Source organism: Epargyreus clarus, unplaced genomic scaffold, assembly GCF_041222505.1.
Source record: "Epargyreus clarus isolate Ecla_fem2 unplaced genomic scaffold, WU_Ecla_fem_2.2 ptg000008l, whole genome shotgun sequence".
Classification (NCBI taxonomy): Eukaryota; Metazoa; Arthropoda; class Insecta; order Lepidoptera; family Hesperiidae; genus Epargyreus; species Epargyreus clarus.
This window is the reverse complement of record NW_027332216.1, coordinates 942919-970197: the sequence shown is the minus strand read 5'-3', so window position 1 is coordinate 970197 and position 27279 is coordinate 942919. Positions and strand designations below refer to the sequence as shown.

General features: G+C 34.0%; 1 protein-coding gene and 2 non-coding genes across 6 annotated transcripts in view; all 3 read right to left on the bottom strand.

The window, feature by feature from the left end:
• LOC140744066 (solute carrier family 23 member 2) overlaps positions 1-26627 on the bottom strand; it is a 34019-nt gene extending 7392 nt beyond the window's left edge. Inside the window, exons 1-8 of one of the 4 annotated variants that reach the window (XM_073075523.1) lie at positions 26472-26627; positions 25162-25231; positions 17566-17673; positions 15236-15356; positions 11354-11587; positions 10377-10512; positions 2090-2210; positions 1120-1261 (exon numbers count right to left, since the gene is read on the bottom strand). In XM_073075523.1, coding sequence (XP_072931624.1) covers positions 1120-1261; positions 2090-2210; positions 10377-10512; positions 11354-11587; positions 15236-15356; positions 17566-17673; positions 25162-25230 — 931 coding nt within the window. In that variant the 5' untranslated portion in view covers position 25231; positions 26472-26627. Of the gene's footprint in view, positions 1-1119; positions 1262-2089; positions 2211-10376; positions 10513-11353; positions 11588-15235; positions 15357-17565; positions 17674-18583; positions 18740-25161; positions 25232-26293; positions 26339-26471 lie in introns of those variants that run through there. The other 3 variants (XM_073075524.1, XM_073075525.1, XM_073075526.1) reach the window with 3 other exon arrangements.
• Positions 10951-11022, bottom strand: TRNAA-CGC (transfer RNA alanine (anticodon CGC)). Its single transcript has one exon. It is a non-coding gene; the product is annotated as a tRNA-Ala (tRNA).
• TRNAA-CGC (transfer RNA alanine (anticodon CGC)) lies at positions 12807-12878 on the bottom strand. Its single transcript has one exon. It is a non-coding gene; the product is annotated as a tRNA-Ala (tRNA).
• Positions 26628-27279: the final 652 nt, after the last annotated feature.

The window sequence follows — 27279 nt, the reverse complement described above, 5'->3', positions numbered from 1 at the left end:
TGCAAGTTGAAATTAGTAACACGTTAACTCGTTGACGAAATTAACTAGTTGATCAACTGAAATTAACGTTGACGTTTCGTTGACGGAAAAAACTGCAACGACCCACCGCTAATTCCAATATACAAATAAACAATATTAAATTGAATTTGTAGTTTCAACACACCTGCCAATTAACTGCCTAAACCAATATGCTTATTTATACAACACCATAACACAGGAAGCTATATTTAAAGTTAATCCATGCGAGATAATCTCAAAAATAGCTTAATTGATTTTGGCAGGACAAATAAGCGCGCCCGACCTTTTAATTAGGCCCGAGCGTGACGTCACAAAGGCTTAAAATTAAACCCGAAATACTGTGCTAACAGAACAAATACAATAATTTAAAATAAAAGGTACATCTAAATGTAAATGAAAATTCGACTGCAAAGCTTATTGTCTACTTTAATATGATATACAATATAGGTACATATTTACTTTCTTATTATATTGAAGTAGCAAACGAGCATTCATAAGCGGTGATAGCCTAATGGTTAAGAAACTCGGCCTCTCGATCGAGGGGTCCGAGGTTCAAATCCCAGGCACACACCTCTGATTTTTCAAAGTTATGTGCGTATTAGAAATTAATTATCACTTGCTTAAACGGTGAAGGAAAACATCGTGAGGAAACCTGCATACCTTAGAGATTTATTAAAAAAAAATCTCAAAGGTATGTAAAGTCCACCAATAAGCACTTGGCCAGCGCGGTGGACTAACCTTCTTATTCTGAGAGGAGACCCGTGCCCAGCACGATAATGGGTGGGACGATAATGGGTTGATGATGAAACGAGCATTCAGATTTTTTGGTAAGTTGCCACTGCCGCCCATTGACAATTATCAACACTAGTTAAGATTAGATTCGTATCTGAGGTTGGCCACAGATGCGTTGCTACCCCCGAGGACAAGTTGGATCGCCTCGGATAGTTACCTATGTCTCCCTTGCCGGGCGGAACACAACAGCGCTGAACACTGTTCTTGTTATAGGGCAGAAATGTGCAGCTGTGATGCGGCCGGAATCGAACCACAGAGGGTTCTCCCTAAAATGATAGAGCTCTAATGGTATATGTATGCGGATTTTACCTGGATAAGGTACACGAAACCAAGGTGCATCTTCAATGATATTGATCTTCAGGTCCGTCCTGGCGGGGTGGCCCGGCTTGAACACGTTCGTTGCCGTCAGAATGCCGCACACCCCCCACATTATTGATATTGTTAGTAGTACCTAGAAAAGTATTACCTTGATAATAGCTTCCTTTTCGATATCAGTTTTCTAAACTTTTTATATGATTTCAAAAATACAACTTAAGTGGTATAACAGTAGTCAGCATACATTAAACGTTTACTTTAAACACAATAAATTTTGAATTCTAATTTTAACTGTACCCATAATTTATATCGTAAATTTTATATACAACCAAAGTTTTAATCCGATGTAAAAAGCTGATTGCGATATTAAAAAGTAATAGTAAAGTACGGCCAGAGTTCAGTTAATAGCAAGCTTATTTGTAAACTCGTTTGTGCCAAGATTTAAAATTTTAATTAATAGTACCCGCTACGAAGTTTTCAGGGAGAAACCGTATTGAAAGTTATTCAGAACAAAAGTTTAATGCGGGTTTGTTGTTGGGTTTACTTGTAAATATTATATTTTATGGATAAGGATTAATTGTATTGAAGTTGTATTTTTGATAAGTTGAACAGAGTTCAGCTGCTAGAGGATAACTTGTACATCTATTTTTCATCAAGCAGGTTAGGCTATATTTTAGTTTCTGACTGATTTCTGCAATTTTTGTACTGCCGCGTCTTAAGAGAGCGTTTGATTTAAGAGCGTGTCTCTGCTTACCACCGCACAAACCAAAACACAGCAGTCTATATCGGTTGTTAAAAAGGCAATACGTATGAAAGTTGTGTACAATTGTGGCAAATTTGTCAGAAGGTGTTTTATAAGTTCACGTACATAATACAAGTTAAATTGTACGATTTGCTATTTAAAAATAAACATAGCGGTAAATAAGCCACTCGTTAATAATAAAGGTTGCCAATCGTGACTTACCGGGAATAGTTTGAAAAGTGGAAACCACACAATTTGAAGCCCGTGGCCTTTTCTCCAAGCTACCGTCGGTATTTTCACTTCGCTCATGCATTGGGAAAATATCGTCAGCAGTATGAATGTTCTGAAAGAGAATAGGTACTTTAAATTAAAGACACATTTAAACCACTTTACTAATTTACTACTTATGGTATATGTTATGACCACTTCGTAACCTGCGAATTACGAAACAACCCGTACAAATATCTAATATATTCAAATAGACAACCAATATCTAAATTCATAACATGCCTGAACCGCCTGATTATGCGGAAATTAAGTTCTATAGGTACTAAGAAGACATATATGCACGCCACACTATCTATACGTCTAAGTAGCAAAACGTCCAAGTACCCAAAATGTAATAAATCTAATCAGCAAATTGCCTTCATAACAAAATGGCGAACTATTGAAAGGTTCAAAGACATAGTAGAATTTCTAATTACGGACATCACTGCTCTACGTGGTTGGTCAAAATACATATCGCTTCACTTAGTAACAAATGTTAATCGTCAGAATACATAATATTTAGCAGCAACATATCGTAATAAGAACATAAAGTTCAAAGCTACCAGACTCAAAGCTGAACACACCCACTCAAACGAGATCGGAAACAAATTCATTAATTAGCAACACGGACAGTTGCAGGATGCTGGGCGAAGCGCTTTGTTTGCTCTGACTCTGCAGAGTCGAGTGCCCTCGGGCTGTTGGTTGGTACAAACAATTATAGAGAGATGCTTCAAAAATCTGGCTCGAAGGACCAATTTTAATTTTGTTATATTTAATATTTTTTGTAATACTATTAATATGAGTTTGAATAATTTCGTACTCAAATAAATAATAATTTGAAAGCTAATCAGTATTACAGGTAATTTAAAGACGTAGTGAATATTACATTTAGAACATACAAGTAACTTTACCCAGTAATAAAACAGACCCGATATCTGTTTAAAAAGCAATCAATTATGTTATGTTTTTATGACATTGACTCTACTCTTCCTACTCTACATCATATTAATTCTAGATGACATATATTTTGTAATAGTGGCATTAATATTTATAATTTCTCGTCATAGCCTATAACTTGTACTATTTTGATAGCTACTTACGGGTCATGTAGCGGAAAACTACAAAATTGTTCATTCCACATTCGCAACGAACGCCGCCATGGGTATTAAAAGCTCGTTTGGGTTGTAATGGTTCCGTAATTAATTACATACGAGTATTACATAGTGCCCCGTCTGTCTAGTTTCATTATTGTATTCGTATCGTAAATGTTTCGCGAGTATATTCGCAATTTGTCATTAGTGATGATTAATAGTAGTAAAACACATGTAATTTGAACAGAAAATTGGCGACAAAGTTTAATATTGCAAGGTTTATTACACTGTTTTGTGAATTTTGTGCATAATGTCTTCGTACTTATTATCGACATTTTCTTCTAAAATTCTTAATATTTTTATTAGGTGCAAGACATTTTGGCTTAAAAAGATTTTGAATTATATGATTTAAAAATCATGTGACGTTTCAATAGAAGACACGTTTAGCTACTTGTCAACGTTTTAAAAAATTTAAGCTCGACATGTTTTTCTATTTATTAGTCGTTTCCAAATTTCCCATCAAACTTGAAGATATAATTTTCGCTTTGAAAACGAATATAGCGTTGGAAATAACAAATAAACGATATATAAAGCTTAGTAACAAAATTCCAGTATTATGTGGTTACACAAAGAAGATAACTAATACCAAATACAAATAAACAGATATCATACATCGTAAAACTGTAAATCAGGTATCACGTGTAAGTACACAATATATTAACATGCTTCATGGTGTTTGTATAGTATATAGATCTATCTGGGTCATCTATTTGTACAGATTAATCAATACACTTGTTGCTGCGGGCAACGACCCGCCGCCAGGACAGGCTCCTCCCTCTCCTGGAGCGGGCCACCGGGAACACTAATTCTGTTAAGGGATGCAGGTTGATGCTTCAAAGCTAAATTGTATTTTAATTTTAGATTATTTTAATAATTTCTGCCTCAAGCGCTGCTGTATTCTGGTTTGAAAAGTGTGGTAAGGGAGACATACCTTTCCGAGGCGTTCCAGCTTAATCCTGTCAGGGGATTGATTACAGATGTCCATGGGCGGCAGTAGCCACTTATCATCAGGTGGACTGTATGCTCGTCTGCTACTCCTATATAATATGAAAAAAAAAAACTTTTTTAGTATTCTGCAGGAGTTTACAAATATCGAGATTGGACTTTTAAAATGCTTAAAAGATTAATAAACTTAGTAGAACTAAGTTAACGAATCAGTACCCTTACCATGAGTTTTTGCGTTTTGACAAATATGACTGTTTTGGTATTTGTTTACGTATTGGCCTATACAAATTTCAAGATCTGACATAATCCGCTAGGGGCGCTGATTGGAAATAGTATGGGCAAATACGTAAACAAATACCAAAACAGTCATATTTGTCAAAACGTAAAAACTCATGGTAAGGGTACAGACCTGTGATATTTTTGTATCCGAAAAACCTGCTATAACTTCTTTATAAACAGCCCCTTTATAAAAAATAAGGTTTGGTATAGTGACACTGCTGTTAAGTATTTTTGAAAAACTTGGAAACCAAAGTAGGCTCTTGCTTTATATTATTCAAGTAGTTATAATTACGTAGATAACTTACGTAATCGTATAAATTTTGGTTTCCCATGCCCAAACTTTAAATAAAGTAAGAACTAAAATTGTACGATGTATGACATTCAGTACAAAATGGTGTCTTTCTTTTCACTCTGTAAAGTCCTATATGAGCTTTACTTGAGGTTAAAAGGAAGGGCAAAGTAAATACAGGCACGAAACAGCGTTCCGTCTGACCCCCTGGGAATGCCAGTAATCTCGACGTAAAAGCTTCCTTTGCAAGCTTGCGCTTTTTAAAGGCTGCGGTTCTTTAAAACTCATATATACTCGGATGTATGCAACGCCCGCGGCTCCGCTAGGATTGGATGTTGGATTTGAGCATCAAAATATTGTTAGATACTTCAAATATAATAAAGCAAAATAATTTATCCATATAGTTATTTTTCTTATGAATTGTTAACGAGTTTCACATTACATTACGTGGTCACAATGGTCACGTGGTACAATATTTGTTCAAAAACGGACTGCTACCCTTTAGGACTAGAAGAATGTCTGTAATAATGAATATACCTTAACACGCCTCTCAACTCAGCGTTGAACAGCAACGCTATAATGCTGGTCAATAACTTTAAAATGGAATAAAAAAGTAACAAAATCCTAGAACACGAACAATCTACCCATCAGATTTTGTTCAAAATCTCTTTTTACCACGCTTTTATTAGCTTGGGCTGTATATATGTATGTATGTAATTGAATGTTTGAACTCGATTTTTACCCACTTTGATGGGTCTGATTAATTTAAAATTTTGAACAATTATTAAGAATCGATGACAATACACGATTTAAATAGTTTTGTCCCATTCTCCTCATCATGATCGTCAGAAATCAGTATTAACTCGATTAAATCGATTTTTACCCACTTTGAACGGTCCGATTAATTTAAAATTTTGAACAATTATTAAGAATCGATGACAATACACGATTTAAATAGTTATGACCCATTTTCCTCATCATGATCGTCAGAAATCAGGATTAACGATTTTCATTGTGCGATTTTAGCGTGGTTTTTAATTTTTAAACTCTAATTATTGTGTTTGAATTATAATAAAGTAATCAACATCTAAGGATTCAAACTTTACTACACACTAATATGAATGAGGGGAGTAGGCAATACTGCCCCGTAGTTCTTAAGTTTTTATTTTAATAGTGGAGTTGTTTTATATTTATTACCCACTCGAACCAGTCTAGGCTGAGGTCTTGAGAATGGCAAATAATTTGACATAAAAGCTTTTTTATTAAGCCCTCTCTTGATGTTTAGTGGACGTTACATTAGTGATACTACTAAAATCTTTATTTAATAATTACTTATGTAGTAGGTACTAATCATGTTCAAATCATTTAAAATTCTTAATAGATACCCTCAATTGATCCTGCGTATCTGTGCTTTAAATACGAGAACCACCAAGTTTTAACCCGAAAGCCATAAAAACAAATAATTATCTTAAATATAACTAGATTTTAAACACACGAAAATATATGAGGCGTAGTAACCTACACACAAAAAAACATACAATTTTAACTACAGAATCGTTTAGGGGAATGGCTTCCATTAATACTTTTTATTAGACTTCTTTTTATTTTCTTGACCTATTTTACATTAGAAGAACATCTGTATTCAACCCCATACCCCGTACCCCCATAGTATTAGAGTACCTGAGGTCGGTTATAGGTGTGTAGCAATATAATTTTCAGTGGTAGCTAGTAGTACCCTTGAAAATTAAGTTGAATGCCTTGTCGTTCAAGATTACCACACCCTTAAAACCAGAAGCACTTGACACTGTTATTATGCAACTGAAATAAGTGGTAGTGATCTCTGCAGTCAAATCACGAAGTGTCTACTATGACATGAAGTCGCATTTGTGTATTTATGAAATACAAAACATTTAAATCATCCTCGCATCGCAACGATAGCACTGAATCGCTGGAACTGAATATAAAATCAATAGTGCACGGCGCGGGCGATAACCCCGAGCCCCCGAGCCCCCCGGCCACCTACATTCGTTCCAGTTCATAAGGCGGGCCGCGGTGCTTGTAAACGTGCGCCAATTATACTGGTACCTGTAGAATGTTAGGTAGGGGTACTGGGTGGATTCTGCGCTTTTTTAACTGAGATGATTTGGACTTTTTTTACAAATATGTAGGTGTCATTATGAGGAGGTCTCCTTTCAAGTCATTTAAATCCCTCCCATTTAGGCCATAGTCCATCGCGCTGGCTAAGCGCTAATCAGTGGATTTCACACATCTTGTTTAAGCCATGTCACGGATGTTTTAAGGTTTATACTTATATAAGTTTCATCTGTTTGAAATAATTAATTTCTAGGTTGACCCTAGAAATTAAAACCAACAGACTCAATTGTTATTCTTATATGTATAATTTTACATAGGTAGGTAGTAGGTACTTATATTTTAATGGTTTCTAGATCTAGGAGTAAATTCTACATTATGAAAATTATCAGGCGGTAAAAGAAAAGAGGAGGTAATAAATATTAAAATTTTAAAATACTTTATAAGGTACATGATCTATAGCACGTTAAAAAAGCTCCATAAAAACTCTGCAGTTAAATGAACCTAAAAAAAGATTTAAATCTAGGCCAGCTCTCAGTTAGGTGAATTAATTAGCCAGGGCTTTGAATGAAAAATAGCGTAAAAAATAAAAGCGGGGGTACTAATGGATTTTCTTCGTGGACTCGATAAAATGGAAATGTTTAGTCAGACGGAGTGCACTACCGTGTTTGCTAATGCACATCGAGTAACTAACGGTAGAGTATCCCTAAGGTCGTTTGTCCAACGCATCGTCACCGTGCCGATATCGAAAACGAGATCATTTCGAGCCGATTTTAATATGTCGTGACGGCGTTAATTTGTCCACCGCGACGGATATCGGCGGTTTATTTTGTTTCACCTGTCACGCATGTGACGGCAGTGTATGGACAAGTTTCAACGTGTTTTATATTGCCGGCACATCGGTCCGTCAAAATCTTGGTGCCGATCTAGCGGTCACGCCGATCTACTCGAAATATCGGCGGCCGGGATGACGGTGCTAGGGTGACGAACGTATGGTGGACAAGCGGCTATAATAAATGTATGTACGCTACTTCGGCGCCATTATTAATTATCGGTATCGGGTCGGTGACGGTGGCGGTGGACAAAAGGCGTAAGAGTGAAAGGAGTGTGGGTGCATACTGCATACATATGTTATATACGATTAGAGTTAAGTAGAGCATAATATGTTTAGGTAAGTAAGCGTCAGGTGTTACTTAGCGAGAAAAGTTATAAGGATACGACGAAACTGCTTGTACCGATGGTATTAAGTCATTTTTTTATATCAGGTCATCTTTTTTATATAGAGCAAATTAAAAAAAAACGTATATATTCTATTATATTGCAGGTGGGTTATTGGGAAGGAGTTACAACTAAAAGCTATTTAGTTTGTATGAAAACGTGTACGTCTCCATACAAACGAAATATTTTTGAATGTCAAGTGTTACGAATATATGTAGTTCACTATACTGGGTAGGCTGTTGATAAATTTACATGTTAAACACATCGTGTAAACTACTCGAGCATTGAAAGATATCTGAATTCTAATGTTTGACTCAATCATTATCCTCATGAAGTATCCACCACTAAAGTTAAACATGTCAGTACTAACAACAAACTAAAACTTTTGCTACCATATATTTTAGCACGGAATAAATAAGCGAAATCTAGTCATTAATATTTTTATCACGCCTTGATCCCATTTACGTTGGTTACATTTTCATTAGCGAAAGTACCAACTATAAATGTCAAGGGTCAGTCATATATCGAGTTACAAATGCCAATTAGTATCTCGCAGTGGAACGAGTACTCAAAAATAGTAATTGGAGTGGTTTCGTTGCCCATCGGTTTTTTAAACAAAAACAAAAAAAAAATAGCAATTCGTTTTTATTTTGACACTAGTTTTTGAGATATAAATTTATTTTGTTTCAATAATTAAGAAGAAAATAAAGATATTCTGTTAATTTTATTAGTTTTAGTTTAAACATTGTATTATAATAAGTTAAATAAATGTTATACCTAGTTCAAAAAGTAATAAATCAAAATAAAGAGGGAAATTAATTACTGAAGTTTAAAACGAAACTTTTTCAATACTTTTATATTACTGACTTAACAATGATGAATTTTGATTTAAAATCCAATTGGTGTGGAAGCCGAGCAGCCGGATCTCAGACTATTACAGCATTGAGAAGCAGCTCTCATATCAATAGACAGTTCATGTATCAAGAGGCCATTAATATCCACAAATGTTTGAATTTGGATTGATACACAAAACACAAAAGCGATCGAGATGATTGATTATAAGCAATACTGGGAGCTAATTACTGAGAGTTAAAAAATCATGCTTGAATAAAATGTCACGCCAGGTCCATAGATTTTTTTTATAATATAGGAGTAGCCGATGAGCATGCAGTCCACCTGATGGTAAGTCCACCACTGCCCATGCCATGCCATGCCCATGGACATATGTAATCAACCCCAGATAGAATTATATTCCCATCTGAGCTCGGCCACAGATGCACCGCTACCCTTAAGAACTAAGGTGGCACGTCTCGGAAAAGTATGTCTCCCTTCCCACAGCCTTCAAACCAGAACACAGCAGCACTTAACACTGTTGTTTTTAGGTAGAAATAGGTGTGCTGGAGGTGCTGCCGAAGTCGAACCACAAAGAGTTCCACCACCTTCATAGAATATCGTAAAATGTAAATGTCAACGCATTTAAATCTCATGTCCACTCCCTAACCAGAGGGGTAGGTAAATGGTTATTAAGGTACATGATACGATCAACCACTCATGAATATGTAAACCCCCATTTGCATTGTGACAGGAATGCAGATCTGATCAAGGGGCTGACAATTTGTTATGACATGGTATTATGTGCGACCAAATCTGTTAAGTAGCTGTCTATACAATAAGAATTTATTTCGAATTTATATGACGAATAACGAATCCTGTCATATATTACACCAAAGAATTTGATATATTTATTATAGTAATGTAATTTCCCGATAATTAATTCACTTACATGGCAAGATTCATTAACATGGCTTTCATATTAATCAAGAAATTGAATTCAACAATGTTCTATCCCCTCGTATATTTATAGGTAGTGTAATTTAGCATAACGCATTTACGATCGGAACTTATAACGCCATCTAGTATTAAACGACGTAACAACAGCGGAATAACATCACACGATAAGGAAACTCGTAATATGCATTTTTTATCCTTATATCACAATTTTAAGTATTTTTAAAATAATAAAAAATAATAATTTTATTGCGTGCAACAGTTTTGTTTTCCGAAGTCAAATGCATTTTTTTCTGAACACTAAGTAGGATCTTCTTCTAAACGATGCAGTGGGCCACCGAAGTTGAACCACAAAGAGTTCTAGTCTAACTTCATAAGGATAATGGGATAACTGTACGTTATATTATTAAATAATCAGTAATATTCAGTAATGTTGTGAATGCTGGTTGACTTACACACACACTTCAATATTATCACTCACCCAGCCGCGATACCCCACTGCTGGGAAGCAGCCTCCGCGGCGTGATCGAACAGCGTCAGCCCCACCAGCGCCACAGTCGGCATTATCGTCAACGGTGTCACGAAACGCAGGAATGAACCGATTATGCCGAAGAAACCTGCAGTGATAGATGCAAAATAGTTTATGGTTATGGATAGATACAAAATAGTGGTAAAATTTTCGTCGAAATAAGTGACAAGTATTTTATACTGGTTTTTTTTTATAAAATATTATAGATTTTTTAAAATGTGATCTGTCCACCTGAGTCTAAACATGGTTATTTGTTGTTAGTTTATTAATTAATCCTAATTAAAAGATCTGAGGTCGATTGAGATGCCTACCTTGCTACCCCTGAGAATTATGTAGGAATTCGATATTGCTAGTCCCTTACCATCTTTACACCAACACACACTACTGTTCTAAGACAACATTGCAAATATGTTTGTTTATTTTTTGGAAATGCTATTTTAATCATAATTATGTGGTAAAAAAGTAGAGGTTGCATTAAAATCTATAATATATTTTACATTCAAATTACTACTACGTAAAAAGTCATTGGAGGTGCTGGGATTTGAACCCAGGACTTTCAGCATGCGAAGCAGACACTCTACCGCTGAGTTACACCCCCGTTGAAACGATTGGCGAAATTTTGATACAGACTAAAGTTTTGAATTTTGATGTGGTATGCAAATATTTATTTCTACTATCATTTTAAGATCTGTAATTCCGTTACGAAACATGCTTAAAAGGTAGTTTGACCAGAGAGACAGCACCGGCCCCACCTATTTTTAAGGCAAAGCATTTCTGCATTTCGGTGGAAGAGTGTGAATACCGGCAGATCTTATGCCCGTTGAATGAATCTTATAAATAAAACTTTCTGTCTCTGGTCTTTGCAATAGTATCAATTAATACGTCACTACTAAACACTACATCATACTAGCTAACATATTTATACTTACCACAAAACAGTTGAAACAGAGCAGACACAGCAATAGCCCCGGACAACTCGCACATCCGACTGGTCCACACCTGGCGGCGCTCCTCGTCGGTCATGGCTGACAGCTTCTCCGGCTCTGGGCACTTCCACATCGGCAGCCCGAGGATGGCCAGCGTCGGCACCAGGAACGATATGGTGCCACCTTGCACGATGGGCAAGCGGCAACCAAATGTCGCTTGCAGCCAGGTTATAAGACCTGTTGAGAAAGTTTTGATGCAGAAGAACCGATTATAAAAACGGTACATTTTAATATTAGATCAAATGTGTTTATGATGTGTGCCTTTACGAGGTCAAATAGAAATTGTTAATAACAATACTTGTTTCAGCTTTTATTTAAATTGCCATGTTAGTTCATATGTATGAGAGGGTAAAATTTTGCAACTGAATTTGAAACCAGTTGAATTGGAATTTAAAACTCCAACTGACTGAACTGACATTTAAACGCTTTCTACACTTACAGCCCCACACTAGGATTCCCTGTGTCATGGGTGCCATGGAAACACACACATAGACAAATACACAAACACCCAGACCCGGAAACAGAAATCTAAATTCATCATTTAGATATCTGTCTGGCCGCGGATCGAACCCGGGACCCTTTGCGAGTCAGACCGGTATGGCGACCGCTCCGCCACGCGGGACGTCAAAAAAAAATATAGGTAGGTAGGTATACATTTCACACATGTTTAGATTGGATGACAATGCATGATTAGCTTATGATGACGTCATTCTAAATGCAATATGGCGGTCGCTTCAAGATGGCGGACAATTTTTTCATGTACCCCCATTGTATGTATGGGTATGAATTAATAGGACTGTTCTGAGAAAAATACGAAAATGTATGTAACTTTTCTGAAAAGATTGTTTTTGAAAACTTATATAGAGTACAACTTCTGGAGTGAATTGTCTACGAGGTGGGTAAAAAAAAATACCAAGTGTTTGTTATACATATTATAGGTATTCATATTATAAGAGCAATCAAAAATGTATTACTACCTGAGGACTTTCTTGGAACACATGCTATCACAGATCCTGCATGATGACACACACATTGGTACAAGTGCAATATCTACTAATATATCATATCACTAGTAGTGTATAACATAAAGTTTGTTTGTAGATTTCAGTAGATAACCAATTTTATTAATGAGTACAGAAACAAATTACTCTGATAAACAAAGCAAACATATATAATATTACGTAAACGTATTTTACTTTAGCAAAAATAATGTGATGCAAATCAACAATTTTTTATTTTGATTTAGTTCAAATTTTACCCCAATGTTATCGAATTAATCCTAAAGATGTACGGAAATAAAAAAAAACTAAGTTTATACCTCCTGAAAAATTAAAAAAAATATATTAAAACATCATTATAATAATAACAAAAAAAATTTAATAAAAATAAACCAACCTGGAGGTGCTGGGATTTGAACCCAGGACTTTCAGCATGCGAAGCAGACACTCTACCGCTGAGTTACACCCCCTGTTATTAGGACTGGCGAAATATTGATAGACCCTTTTCATCCCGAACATTAAACAATTCAAAAATATACCCTAATTTTTTGCATTACTCGTATATATGTATTTAGAAAATCACACTGATTCTCACATTATGTTTTACTCTCGTATACGTTTACTAAACTTGTCTCTTTCTGATAAAAAAAATAAGGTATACTTATTTGCTGACACTTTAGATTTCAAATTCGCATTCCGTTAGACACATACCCAACTAAACCAAAAAATAAATACAAGTAAATTATAAGGATATATTTCTAAGTATATGTGACTAATAAGGTTCATAACTAAATAAGGTATTAGATCCAGGAAATAGGTATTATCAACCTGTCAACTTTTCCTTCTACATATTTTTTGTGATCACATATGTGTACCTAGTGAAGTACTGTAATTAAACCTCTAAGTGTGGCCTAAGCGTTATGGAGAGACGTACGCGTCTCCCCCATAAAACGTGAGTTAGGTGGCGTGACGTCACGATACATAAAAGATACGCGTCTTATGTCCTCGAGATCTCTCCTGGGAGCTGGGACGATTTACGGCAATGCGGAACTGTTAATAATTCTTGGCCACCAGAAGCACCTTATGGGCTCAGATTTGAATTAGAGACTAGAGATGTGCCGAGTCAGGTCGACTCGAGTCAGTACTCGAGTACTTACATAAACTCGCATACTCGAGTACCGATAGTGATACTCGAGTACCAGTAATACTCGAATACTGACAAATGACAATACTCGTACACTACAACTACTACTCGTACAAGTAAAAACTTATTTAATTTTGTGTAGTGAGTGGCGTTTTTTTTTTTTTGCTCTTCCGTGCTATTGGACTGTATGTTGTGCAAAGTACTCGAGTACTTTGTGAGTACTTTGGACTCGAGTACTGACTCGATTCTTTTTTATATGAGTACTAAAGTACTCGAATACCAAAAATGGCCGACTCGGCACATCATTATTAGAGACCCATTAGTTTAATATGATTTTTCGAAATCAACTCATTTTGCAAAAAAAAAACAATCTGCAATATGTAGGTACATACCCATTACGCTTTCTGATAGTGTCACTAAGGATGAAACTCGCCGAAGTAATTACATTTCTGATACGCAGTGGGTTCGGGATTCGATTCCTGATCAGACAGATAATGAATTTAGACTTCTGTTCAGGGTCTTGTGTATTTCCATGTATCTTATACTCTATATGTATGTCCATACATATACGTATATCCATACACATACATTTCATGAAATCCTTTTAGGATTTTTCCTGAAAAATCCTAGTGTGGGTGTGTGAAAACGATACAAAACTTTTCGTCGTAATATGTCCAATGTTACTGCGATAAGTAGCTAGTTTACTACAAGTTTGTTTGTATATCTACCGCCAATTGTACTGTAAATAGAGCAACGACGAGAATAATATTTTGTTATGAATACCCCGCTAAATGTCAGATAGGTAGGTACTTTGTGCACATAATCTAATCTAAATACCATCTTGCAATGTCATTCAATATTTTTATACGCATAATAATGTGGAACCACGATTTATTCCATGATGTTACTAAATCGATACGGTATGTCTGTCCATAATTTATTCTAATTCTATAAGGTACCAAATCATAAAAGATTTGAAAATGTTTTCAAATTGTATATGCTTCTTGTTCATTAGTCGCTGTACGTAGGAACCCTTTTGCAAATAACTTTCGACCTTCACCAAAGATAATGAAAACAAAACCTAAGTACTTTTAGGCACATATCCTTAATTATAATCCAACATGATGTCTTCTTTTTTCTTTTTTTCCGACCAATCTTGGTTCAAGTTCACCGTGACTTAATTAAACTTGACGAGACATTCGCATACCTAATAACTAAGGACCTTATCGGGTACTTGGACTATTTTTCATAAATGTTCGAGTACGTATGTTTTAGTACCACATCTAAATATACCTAATTTTTTTTCGTGGGAGTATTTAAAACTGTTAAAACTTTGTTCTTCTCAATTAAATAAAACGTCTTTCTGCATCGTTCATTACAGATATATACATACAGGACATATTACAGATAAGTATTACAATATGTTCAAAATTCTGCGAGGCTGAATGGGTTATTGCCAAATCCGGATATGCCATGAATGTCCATTGTCTATGTGAAGTCTAGAATTATGCATTATTACATTTTTATACTAAAGGTTATGCGCGTAGGTCGTGGGTACACGGTAGGCAGCGGGTCATGTCGCGTTGTAGTAGTCCTTGAATTGTAACTTGAGCCTGATTTATTAATAATCAATAGTCATGTATCGATATTATTAATATTAATATGTATTGTGATTTACGATACCTGTTACAAATATCATCGTGGATATGATGTTGGAGCGGTCTGGGTCAGTCTCTTGCATGCACAGCGCGGGGCACAGGATGAATGGTATGGCCACTATCGCACCGATCATTGTCAGGTAATGCTAGAAACAAAGTAATAAAAAATTATATGAAATTAAAAAAATGGCAGATCCCTTTTTGATTCGACAACGGTAGCTCCGCTGCCATGTTCATTTATATTTTTTATTAGGTAGCAGTCACAAGTGCTGCCGTGTTCTTGTTGGAAGTGTAGTAAGGGACCAATGGTACCAACGCAACTATAGACGACCCATTAACTTAACTCCTATTTGTTTTTGATCACAGTTAGGATATCCTGTGTCTATTCCATTTTCGTGTGCTTTTTCATAAAAATATAAACATGATAATTGGCAATAGACGAAATATTCTAAAGTAACGATATATACTTAAAAGTATTATGTAAATTTTTTGTTTTTCATATATTTTAAGAAGTTAACGCACTTGTATACCTGCCTATTAGTGAAAAACACATCGTAAAACATTTAATGCCTAAGCGGGTACTTCACGCATTTATATTTTCAATTGTTTATATTTATAAGATGGTATAATAAGACTATTAAACAAACTAAGTGAATCAATTCATGTAATTACTGGTATTTATGCTTAATTAAATATATTAATGTATGTTAATTGAGGCAATAAATATACCTATACCTTTTATGGTGTGTCTAGCTATACCCGCGACTTTGTTCCCGTGAATTAAAAAAAACATTAGTATCATAAGCTTTTCTTTGAAGTACTCGGGTAAACAAGCTTTCATCCAAGAACAACTATTATTATTTATATAGATTTTAGACATTATTTCCCGTTATGGCTATTTCTCCAAATTCCATTCAGTAGCTTTTGCATATCGATACCTTAATTCGCAAATCAGCCAACACCACTTTTTGTCAAAATGATTTATTTTGATAGTAAATGGCGTTGAACGAAATCATAATAAATAAAAAAAACATTTTGACAAAAAGTGGAGTTGGCTGATTTGCGAATTAAGGTATCGATATTGATTTTGATGAAAAACGTTTTCAAATGTGACAAATTGGACTAACTTTAAATCCCACATTATTATACATTTGCCGAAGTAAAGCCAATATTACTACTATTCGGCCATATTTATGAAAAAATTACATTGTTCTATGTTAAAAACCACTAAACCAGAAACGAACAAATTGTATTAATACTTTTAACAGGTAGGTATTAATTATTATAGTTATGCAAGTTCTGTAACTTAGAACGAAATAGATTTTCTAGATTATTTTTATAGCTTATTACAAGATAAAAATACCATAAATTATTATTGAACGTACTAAAGCACGTACTAAAGCTATAATATTATAACTATTCTGATTGATTATTCTTAGTCATATAAACACCGTACTTTGGCTTGGCCGTAACCATCATTATATTTATATTTGTCTATAAAATTTTAACACTGCTGTATTTCTAGTGGTAGTGGATAAATAAATATTATGGCGATCGCCTATTGGCTACTATCCCTTATGGATGCAATACGTATTAATGCCCGTCATTGATATTCAATTTATCCAAATTTTGCCTATCAAGGATTGAAATTTAACAATTTCTAATATGCAGAAAGTGTCACAACGTTAGATACATTTTTACTAATAATGGATGGAATAGTTTAATGTAATTTAAAATGAATAAATTCCATTATATTCTATTTTATATAGGTTTCCTGTCCTATTTTCCTTTCCTTGAACTATATAAATATAACTCTAACTGTGAGTCACCAATAACATCATATACAGCTATGTATCTTCATTTTGCTTCATACATACCTAGTAGGTACTATGTAAATAGCAAATTTTGTACATAGCATAAGAAAACATATTAACTATACTAAGCAAGTAAGGACGATAATATTTTAGGTAATTAAACCTTGGTGGAATGGATGTTTATTTATGATATATTCAATATAGGTATACAGTACTTAAAACAACAATTACAAATTTGTTTCTCCGTCTGTCTAATTGTTCTGGCTAATCGAATCGGCTGGACTGATTCTCATGAGACGTTCACTACCGGTTAGTTGATGTGTCGTTGATGTTTCAAAGGGTATCTAACATTTATTTTAGAAAAATTTATAGGGTTCCGCACAAAAAATATAATCCATAAAATTATTATACAATAATTCCATGGATTATATTTTTTACACTTTTAAACGCGGGTGAAAAGGCGAGGCACAACTCGTAAAAAATAAGTGTACCTGACTTCAACCTTCAAGTTATATTTTAGTAAAATCGAAGGTGGACTCACCTGCAAAGCCATGAAAATGCAGAGGTACCAGGACGGCACATCGTCGATCCCATACGTAACGTTGCCAGTACGAGCAGCGCCATTTTGCTTAGTCACCTCGTCTGGATTCTACAATGAAATTGGGTCATGCTAATTAAAAAGGTATATGAAAAGTAAAGAATGAGTCGGAAAAGTCTTGACATGTTTTCATTTCAACACTTTCCCTTTTAAAATAGTTCATATTTACAGTATTTTTTCCGTTTAACAGCCATTACCTAAGTGTTGTGTTTTCGTTTAAAGTTTAAGGTAGTCTTATAAGGCATTTCGTACTTTTCAGGGTTAGTATGCATTTGCAGTCTTCAGGTACAAATCTAAACCAATTTAGGGTTAATTACAGATGTGTTTTAGAAGTAATCCTATGTACTACATGCTCTTTTGCTACTCACTTTAATTTCAGAAAAAAAAATAGTTAAAAATAACAATAGTTATTTGTCACCTATTGTAAATGTTTATAGATAATTAGCTACACGACCCTATTAAGGGGCTCTTGCAATTTTAACCGTCAATAAACAAGTTATTTACACCACAATACCGAGGCATCATCTGTATGTGAGTTGTAAAAACATCTGCATGTCATTTGCAAACCTTTATTGTAATGCTAATATTTCAATAAATCTACGATGTGCACACGAAGTAATAATTATCGATGGTTCTTCCCTATGCATGGCAAAAACAAAAAAGGACTAATTAATTCGTAAATGTTACCTACCTATTCAAGGTATTCTTAGAAGTTCTAGAACGAACTATGACTCATATTATATTATCATTAGAGCAGAGAAAAACTATCACGTTGTCGATATAGAACCAAAAATTAAGTAACGTTAAGTCATGCTTACATTTTCATTGTTTATGTTTCATATAAAACATACTTTTGCACTGTCTTTCCTAGTTACAAACACTTCAATAGGAGTTAGGCACAGGGTAGCTTCTAGAAATTACTCAGCAAGTTGAATTTTAGTAACTAGGTTTAAAACCTTACCTCTACATTAACTTCTGCATATATGCAGTTGCACGACATAACTCAAACTTTCACTCGGCAAAATTTAATTTAAACTTTTCATAACACCGTTACTATGATAATTTTCAACGAACATTCATGTAGAAAGTTACTAATGCTATTCATTCGAAGTGAACAGTAATAGCAAAGTCAGCAATTTTTTTACAGCGCATGCAATATGCAATCGTGTGTGTCAATTGTCTTGTATGTGTTGGATAAACATTTATATTTTCGTGGTAATGAGTTTCATTTAAGCTACTCCAAGGTTTTTACGGTCATAGCTACTTATTTAGAATATGTCAACTTTAAGGTACTTACCTACTTACTATTTAACAAATTGTACCTAGTAGTAGGTTATCATAGTAGGTAAATAGGTAATGTAGGTTTCTGTAAAAAGGTAGTTCTATTCATAAAAAAACATACGATATCCCGAAGGCGGGTAATGTTTTAAAGGACTTTAGTAAAAGGAGGATAATCAAAATTAATATAATAATAAAATAGAAACAGGTCTAAAGGCGGTTGAACCATATTATTATGTGGTTCGATCCATGGTAAAAACAGCAGTATTAAGAATCTAATTTCATCTGGAATTGATGACAGATATCCATGGGCAGCAGTAGCCACTCGTATTTACCATCAGATAGACTGCATGCTCGTCTGCAACTCTTATATTATAAGAGTGGGAATGAACTGTGAACATAATAATAGTTATTTCCTGTAGGAAGTACTACAATATTTCTTACCCGATTGCATCAGAAAAATTTTAATTCTAACGCCGACTGCAGTAAAAATAAACAGGCCTTTAGGGAAACAACGGTACCTATGAGTATAATAATAATATTATTTTTAGCATATTTAGGTAATTTGTGTTCATTATTCTGATCTATAAGTAGACCGCATTATTGACATACAATTCAAGAAATTGAATGTATGGAATGGAATATTAAATTGTAATGTTATTACTTGATTATTTGATATGTTATATCAATATTTGTATACCGTGTACATTTTGTTCATACGCATTTGTTTAAACAAAGCATATTGTGTAAAGATTTTCATATATTTAAAATAAGCTGACAATGTAAGAAGATTAAACAGTTAAGCAGAAAAAATTAAGACATTATGTATGTATCTTAAAATACTATTTGATTCAGATATATTCTTTTATGTACTTTATTTGAACATTATGTAGTTCGGTAGCACCAGCACCGCCTCAATAAGATATTTATCTGAACTTAATAGCGGCGTAAAGCTGCCTCCTATGTTCAAAGGAGTCGTCCTTTAATCACATATTATTGTTAGTTACTTTTCATAGTGTGCACACTGAATGGGTTGTGGCGACCATCAGGTGGATTCAGTGGCGGATTTGATAGGCGGAGTGCGCTGAAGCCTGAGGTGGTAGATTAAGGACATATCATTATTGACGTCCTTTTTTATCGGTATCTTTTTAATATCTGTCTTATTCCCACGTGAAGATGGTAAAAAAAATAATTGACACAGGAATTTGTTTTTACGGCATTTCAATCAATACAGCGATCTGTAATGGTCCCACAGCCTGAACTAGGACATCGAATTGTAGAGGTCGGTAAGGGTGACTCGTTGAACTCCAGAACACCGGGAGTATCGAGACAGTGGACCGCGTGCTTCTTCTAATTGCATTAACTAAAATGCAATACATGCTTTATCTAAAACGCTGGTAACATTTATGAGCAAGGAAACTTGTAGTATTTAGTATTATAAATACATACGTCTGCTGTAACGCATACGCAGTAATGTGACAAAGCCATCCGAAGGCCATCTTTTGAAACATCAAACAAAAGATTCCACGGCCCGAAAATTAATTCATTAAACGTAGCTACTAAATGCTGAAAAATATTTTCAAGTATCATCAGTCAGACAGACTGCTACAGAATCTATTATCAACAACATCATGAGTTCCGAATTCGATAATACTTGATAGACATTAAAATTTTGAAATTAGATGAATACTTTGGGTGACTGTGTTGAATATACGTACGATACAGGAAAGGGAATGTAAATGCTTATGAGAGACGCAAAACTTATTTTCATTATCAATATTGTTAAAAAAATCTAAATAAATTGTGTAAATGTGAATCACCATAGGCATTTTGACATGATTAGTCTATTTGATTTCACAAGTCCATGGGTTACAGTGGTCACACAATATTATGCTATTAAGCCGTTCGTACCAATTGTTTAATGGTCAATACAAATAATTTAAAAAATGTAAAGCTACTTGTAGTTTGTTTAAAAATGTATTTATTACTTTATATTCACTAATCAATATTGGATTCTTTGTGCTAATTAGAGAAACTAAACATGATAATATGATTACCTATACGTAGGTAGGTGTTAAACAAACAGGTACCTATTTAATACGCTTTTATTAGCTTGAGACGTATGTATGTTGGTATGTTGGTATGTTAGTATGTAACGGAATCTTTGAACATGATTTTAACCCCCTTCAAAACGTCGGATTAACTCGAAATTTGGCATACTTATTAAGGACCGATGACAATTCAATATTTTAAACATTCTGACCCGTTATCCTTACTAGGATAATCAGGATCAGCGATTTTTGTTTTCCTGAGACCCGGAAGGTCTGCGTTAAGACCAATATAGGAATCTACCAGGCGCGCCGATCACCTAACCTAACCTAACCTGACCTGACCTGACCTGACCTGACCTGACCTGACCTGACCTGACCTGACGGGTGCTTTTTAAGATATTATCAAAATGATAATCCTTCTACTCAATATCTATCAATAAAATATTTATAACTATTGACACCATGCACCCCACGCTTTTTTTACAATAAAAAATATTTTTATCTTATTTACACTATTCTTAATTCAAATTTAAAAAAAAAAAATTCTATTTTTTAGTTGGATTTTCTATAAAAAGTGTATTTTTTTAGTTTTTTTAAACTATTATTTATTATAAGGTTAAAATTGTGTCTCATCTGGTACTAACACTCTATTTTTTATCTAAATGTATTTTGTAAATGATTAATTTGTTATATTATCTTAAGTGTGCAAATTTTATATTGTTAGTGCCTACCTAGGCACGAATAATAATCCTTTAACTTTCTAAAAGAAAGCTATTTTAATTGTTATTAATAAAATGCCTATCTATTATTTGGTATAGGTATTGTTATGTCATTTATTTAATCAATATTTATTCAATTTCCGAATTTTATACAATGATATTAGGTACATATTAAATAAAGTATTCATGTTTCATACTATTGTTCCTTCTTTTAATTCCATTTATGATGTGGTAAATAATGCATTTATATACTTTTTTAAATTTCCTTAAAGATAGTAAGTATTTATCGGGGCATAGTATCATTTAAATAATTGGCCAAGTGCGAGTCGAACTTGCACACGGAGGGTTCCGTACCACGTATTTATTTTTATTTTTAGTATTTTTTATAATAGTAGGAAGTAGCTTCATTAATAGGTATATGCATTTTTAAAATATAAAGTGGTGAGTATTAACTACATATCGCCAATATTAGATCTATTTTCCTGCTCTCTCTAAATATACAACAATTACATCATCATCATCATCAACCCATAATTAGCCCACAGCTGGGCACAGGTCTCTCAGAGTGAGAAAGATTAGGCCGTAGTCTCTACAGCGCTGGCCAAGTGCGTATTGGTAGACTTTACAATTCACATACCTTTGAGTTTTTTTTCTATATACTTCTCAGTTGTGCAGGTTTTCCTTCGCCGTTAAAGCAAGTGCAAGCAAGCAATTAATTTCTAATACGCACATAAATTAAGAAAATCATAGATGCGTACCTGGGATTTGAACCTCGGACTTCTCGGTCGAGAGGTCAAGCTTCTAACTACTAGGCTAACATTGCTTTTGTTATAAATTACATAGTTAACTATTAACTATAAAAAAATAATAACTGATAACAGTCATTACAATGTTATTGTATTGTAGAGGACTCCGGGATCTCCAACGGAACGCAACCGGAGTCCACTTGGCGCGTTGCCCCGTCGGGCTCCGCCCAGGTGAGCTTGAAACTCACCACACCATCTGGTGTTCACGACGGTATGCGGCCACACATACCGCCGTCCATCCCAGGGTTGCTGGCCGGGCGGTTTGAGCTCCCACTCTTGCCGTCCGCAACCCCGGAAGCCCCCTTTTAGTCGCCTCCTACGACAGGCAGGGGATACCGTAGCAAACAAAAAAAAAACCTTTTAATTTTTACAATGAACTTTGTTTATGGTAGAATATTAAAATATGATAATCACATTTTAATTTTCTACCATAAACTTTGTTTATGGTAGAATATTAAAATAAGATAATGACAACATTTTAACGATTCGTAGTTATGTTTTTCGTGATCGTCGTGTTTGAACTGGAATGTTTTCTTATTTTTATAGGGCGTTTGTTAAAATGTGTGTAATTCTTAAAGTTTTAGTTTGTTGTTAATTTTTGTCACTACTCAGACTATAACTGCACACGTATAGTCTAAGTGTGCGTTGACAACCTCATATAGTTGAACACAGAAGGCACAGATGGTGTTACAGGTAAGGTCGGAGCGTTGATTTCGTGTTTTGGACCCCCATTTATAATCAACTTTGTTTTATTTTTAGTATTTGTTGTTATAAGTGCCAACTATATATATACATTGTCAAAATTTCAAGTGTCTATCTATTACGGTTTAAGCGGTAGAGCCCTGTGACAGACGGACAGACGGACAGACAGCGGAGTCTTAGTAATAGGGTTCCGTTTTTACCCTTTGGGTACGGAACCCTAAAAAAAATGTGCGTCATTTTTTCCTTAAGAATGTTTTGCTATACCTAAATATCTTCGATCAAGAATACCAATTTGTTGATCTAGAAAAATATCTTCTTGGAATTAATATTCATCCCTATTGTTATATTACCTACAGTACACGCAACATCTAATACTGAAACTGACTGACAAAGGCACCTTAAACGTATCAATCTAGAAGCAAAAACATGCAAATTTTTTTTTTATATTTATGACGTTCATTTTAATTCATAAAATTATTTCCTCAGGGATTTAAATAGAGAGCTTTTATACATATCGTTTTTTTTAACTTCAGCAATTTCGAACGCTGCGGTTTTACAATCATAGTTAGTTTGGTTAATAAATTAAATTTAATTAAAATTGATAATGGTCATCACCGTCAACCCTACATAGGAATCTATAATTTTATCTCTAATTGTCACAACAGCCTTTTTCGATATCATACCTACCTAGGGTTAATAAATACCTTCTACAGGACTAGCAAAATAGTCACCTAAACTTAGGTACTAAATAATTCAAAGTACAAAAGTAATAAAGAAAGACAAACATACAAGATACGCGCGAAAAACATAACCTTTCCTTGGCAGTTGGGTGAAAAATAGGCATTACAGTAAAATATAGGATTGTTAGGTACTACGATATAACAATCCCACATAACCCGGCGTCGCTCCCACGTCGTCGGATACCTTTCGAAGGTTTCCCCCTAGTTATGAAAAAAATAAAAAGAGGTACGATATAACATTATCATTTAATAATGGTATATAATGCTAATTGGTATAATATTCTAATCCATACACCTGTTATTACGCCTAATTAAATTATTGCCCTACTTTGGGGGATACATAAAATTACTTTTATTGTGTTTTGACGTATCTTATAGCTAAGGATTTTTAACATATGTTTTTATTCTTTCGTAATACTTATATAAAAATTAAAAAAGATGTTTGTTTCTTCAGAAACTCCGAAGTTATGAATTTCAAGATTTTATTGAAATATTGCTTGCAGACTCTGGCCTATCATCAAATGTACCTACCTACCATTCACACCTATTCCATGACACATCAGAGACGAAGATAAATCTATCAATATCCATTACGATAAAATCCGTATGTTTTTTATCTAAGCTCTAGGCAGTTAGAAATAAATAGACAAGTAGGTAGATAATATGCATATTATACTCATAGGCATTAGGCATACTCATAGGTACCTACATAGGTAAAATACACCTACTAAAATACATTACTTAAACTTTTTGAGCAGTCGGTCGGGTACAAAAAACGTTAGTTCAAGTCCTTTCAATATAGACAACATAAACAATATAAACAATGTAACAAAATGTAAACGGTGTAGGTTGCGTTGCTGTACAAAATGTAAACGTACATTTAAACATGTGGAAGTAAAAACGCAATTAAAATTACTTATACGAATGCCACGCACGTTATTAAAACACCTAGCTGGAGAAAATTATCCTTTAATGATAACAAGAAAAAATAATAATTTAAGGACGAACGTAGAAAATACAAGGCCGCGTCACCGCGTCATGTAGGAAAATAGAACAAACCCTTAGATGAGTAAAATAAATTTATTTTTATAAAAACAAACCAAAATAAATAGACCAAGAATCCTATTTGAACCCTATAAACAGTTACGCGATCCGTATTTCCATAATCCGTGTGAAATAAGTATTTGCCCTACGGTTTTAATTTTTTTTAATAAATTAATACTCGTAAGTATCTATAACTCACCTGTTCCCGTCCGTTTGTTGTTGTCCTGTTTTCGAGTCCAATTTGAATATTTTGTTGAACCATTTCCATACTGAAATATTTTAAAAGATCGTGACAAGCTTGTACAAGTTGTACAGTACAACTGTACACATAACGTAATGTACGTAAATATTATCCCGTCTTCTTTTTATTTTTTTTATGAGAACCTTTTTTATAGTACCACTTGGTCACCGCTATGCTTTCGGCTATAACATTTCGGTTGTTTATATTTAATGATTTTGCTTATTGTTTATACAACATATAAACTACTGTTAGTACACTGATCGAAATTTGGGCGTGATCATAGTTTTACAATTATTTTATAAATAAAGAAAATCGGTTATCAAACAAAAATGAAAAATTATTGAAATCTTTATAAAAAAAATATAATAAATTTAAAATATAAGTGAGTAGTTTTGTTTTCAAATATGTCCTTTAAAGATTTTTTTGTAATATTGATTGTACATTAAATCACTTATTAATATTGTAGAACTGTGCACTCCACGCTGTCTTAAATGATAGTTTCAAATTGATTGGAACTATACACCGACAATATGATTGGACGTCCACGCGCATTAATGATGAAGAGGTACCTATCTATACGGTTAGCTAGTAATTAAAAACTCATCACACTAGCTCCTAAGTTTAGTTTAGCTTAGCTAGTTGTTAATGAAAATATGCGGATATATAATCTGTATACCAGTTACAATAATATTTGTATTGGACTATTGGACCAAAATATTTTTAAGTGAAGTAGGGAAATACTATTTTTTTTTATTCTATCTAGTCTTTTTGGACAAAATCCATATTAGAATGCAGTGTAGGCTATTGGCCATTAAAAACTTTTTTCAAATCATCATTAATTACTATTATTATTAAATGTTCGTGGATAACAATTCGCCCTAAAGCGCGAGGTTCTTGATTTCAAAGCCGAACATCCTCGGAAGTCAAATTTTCTTATATATATCACTCGGCTAAACTATGAAGAAGGAAAGCAGACAGACTGCTTTGGCGCCTTTTTAGTTGGTTTAATTTAAAAAATGTAAATATTAGCAAGTAGGTACTCCAATTTCGGACCACAGTAACAAGATACAATTTCATCTGTTAGTCTTACCACTGAATTATCACTATGCTGTCCTAATTTATGACTTTATGAGTTAACACAAGTATACGGTAGGTTAACAGATGTCAAATGTTTTATATTGTGACAGTTAAACCCCATTTAAGTTACTGAATAACTAGAAACAAATAAATATGCGTGAAGGTTTACACATTAACTTAATTTCACTTACCTCGGCTAATACTTATTAGCTGTTATTGTAAACAGTACCTATACATTACCTACCCACTATCACTGATTATAATTCAAATAATAACCATCACTGAAGCGTTCGTTTATTGCGGATGCGAGAAACAGACTGCTAATTCATGGAGCCTGTCGACGGGTGTAATTGGTTCTTAAACAATATCGTTTGTATTGAATGTATGACACATTTAAGTTTCATGTACGCCTGGTACCAGAGTTCAAAATTTATTTATAATTACACTATATTTTACTTTATAGGTAAAATATAATGCAATTATAAATTTACCTATACCATACCACAGTATCATAATATTAAGAAAATAAAACAACAACATTAAAAAGTGATATTTATGTTTATTAAAATTTAAAATTAATGTTACAAAATAAAAGTTAGTATTTACGCATAATACGCTACCTAAAATATGTAGGACTGTAGGTACATTTTATGGACACTTGTTACCTACAGTAGTATGTTCCTAAAATGTTGACAGGGCAGTGGAAACGTTCTCAAAGGTGTGAATTCTACCAATTCGCACTTGGGTAGCGCGGTAAACTATGGCCTACGCTCCTTTCATTCTGACCGGAGACCCGTGCTTAGCAGTGGGACACTAATGAGTTAACGACTAAACATTGCATGAAATACCTCATTTCAGTAATCGATAGCAAGGAGAAAGCAATATTAGTTGGATTATAATCCAACAAAGTTTTAGACATTGGACATTTTAAAATCATTATGATCGATTACAGTCAATCTCGAATATTTCATATAAAATATAATACTATAATACAAAGAT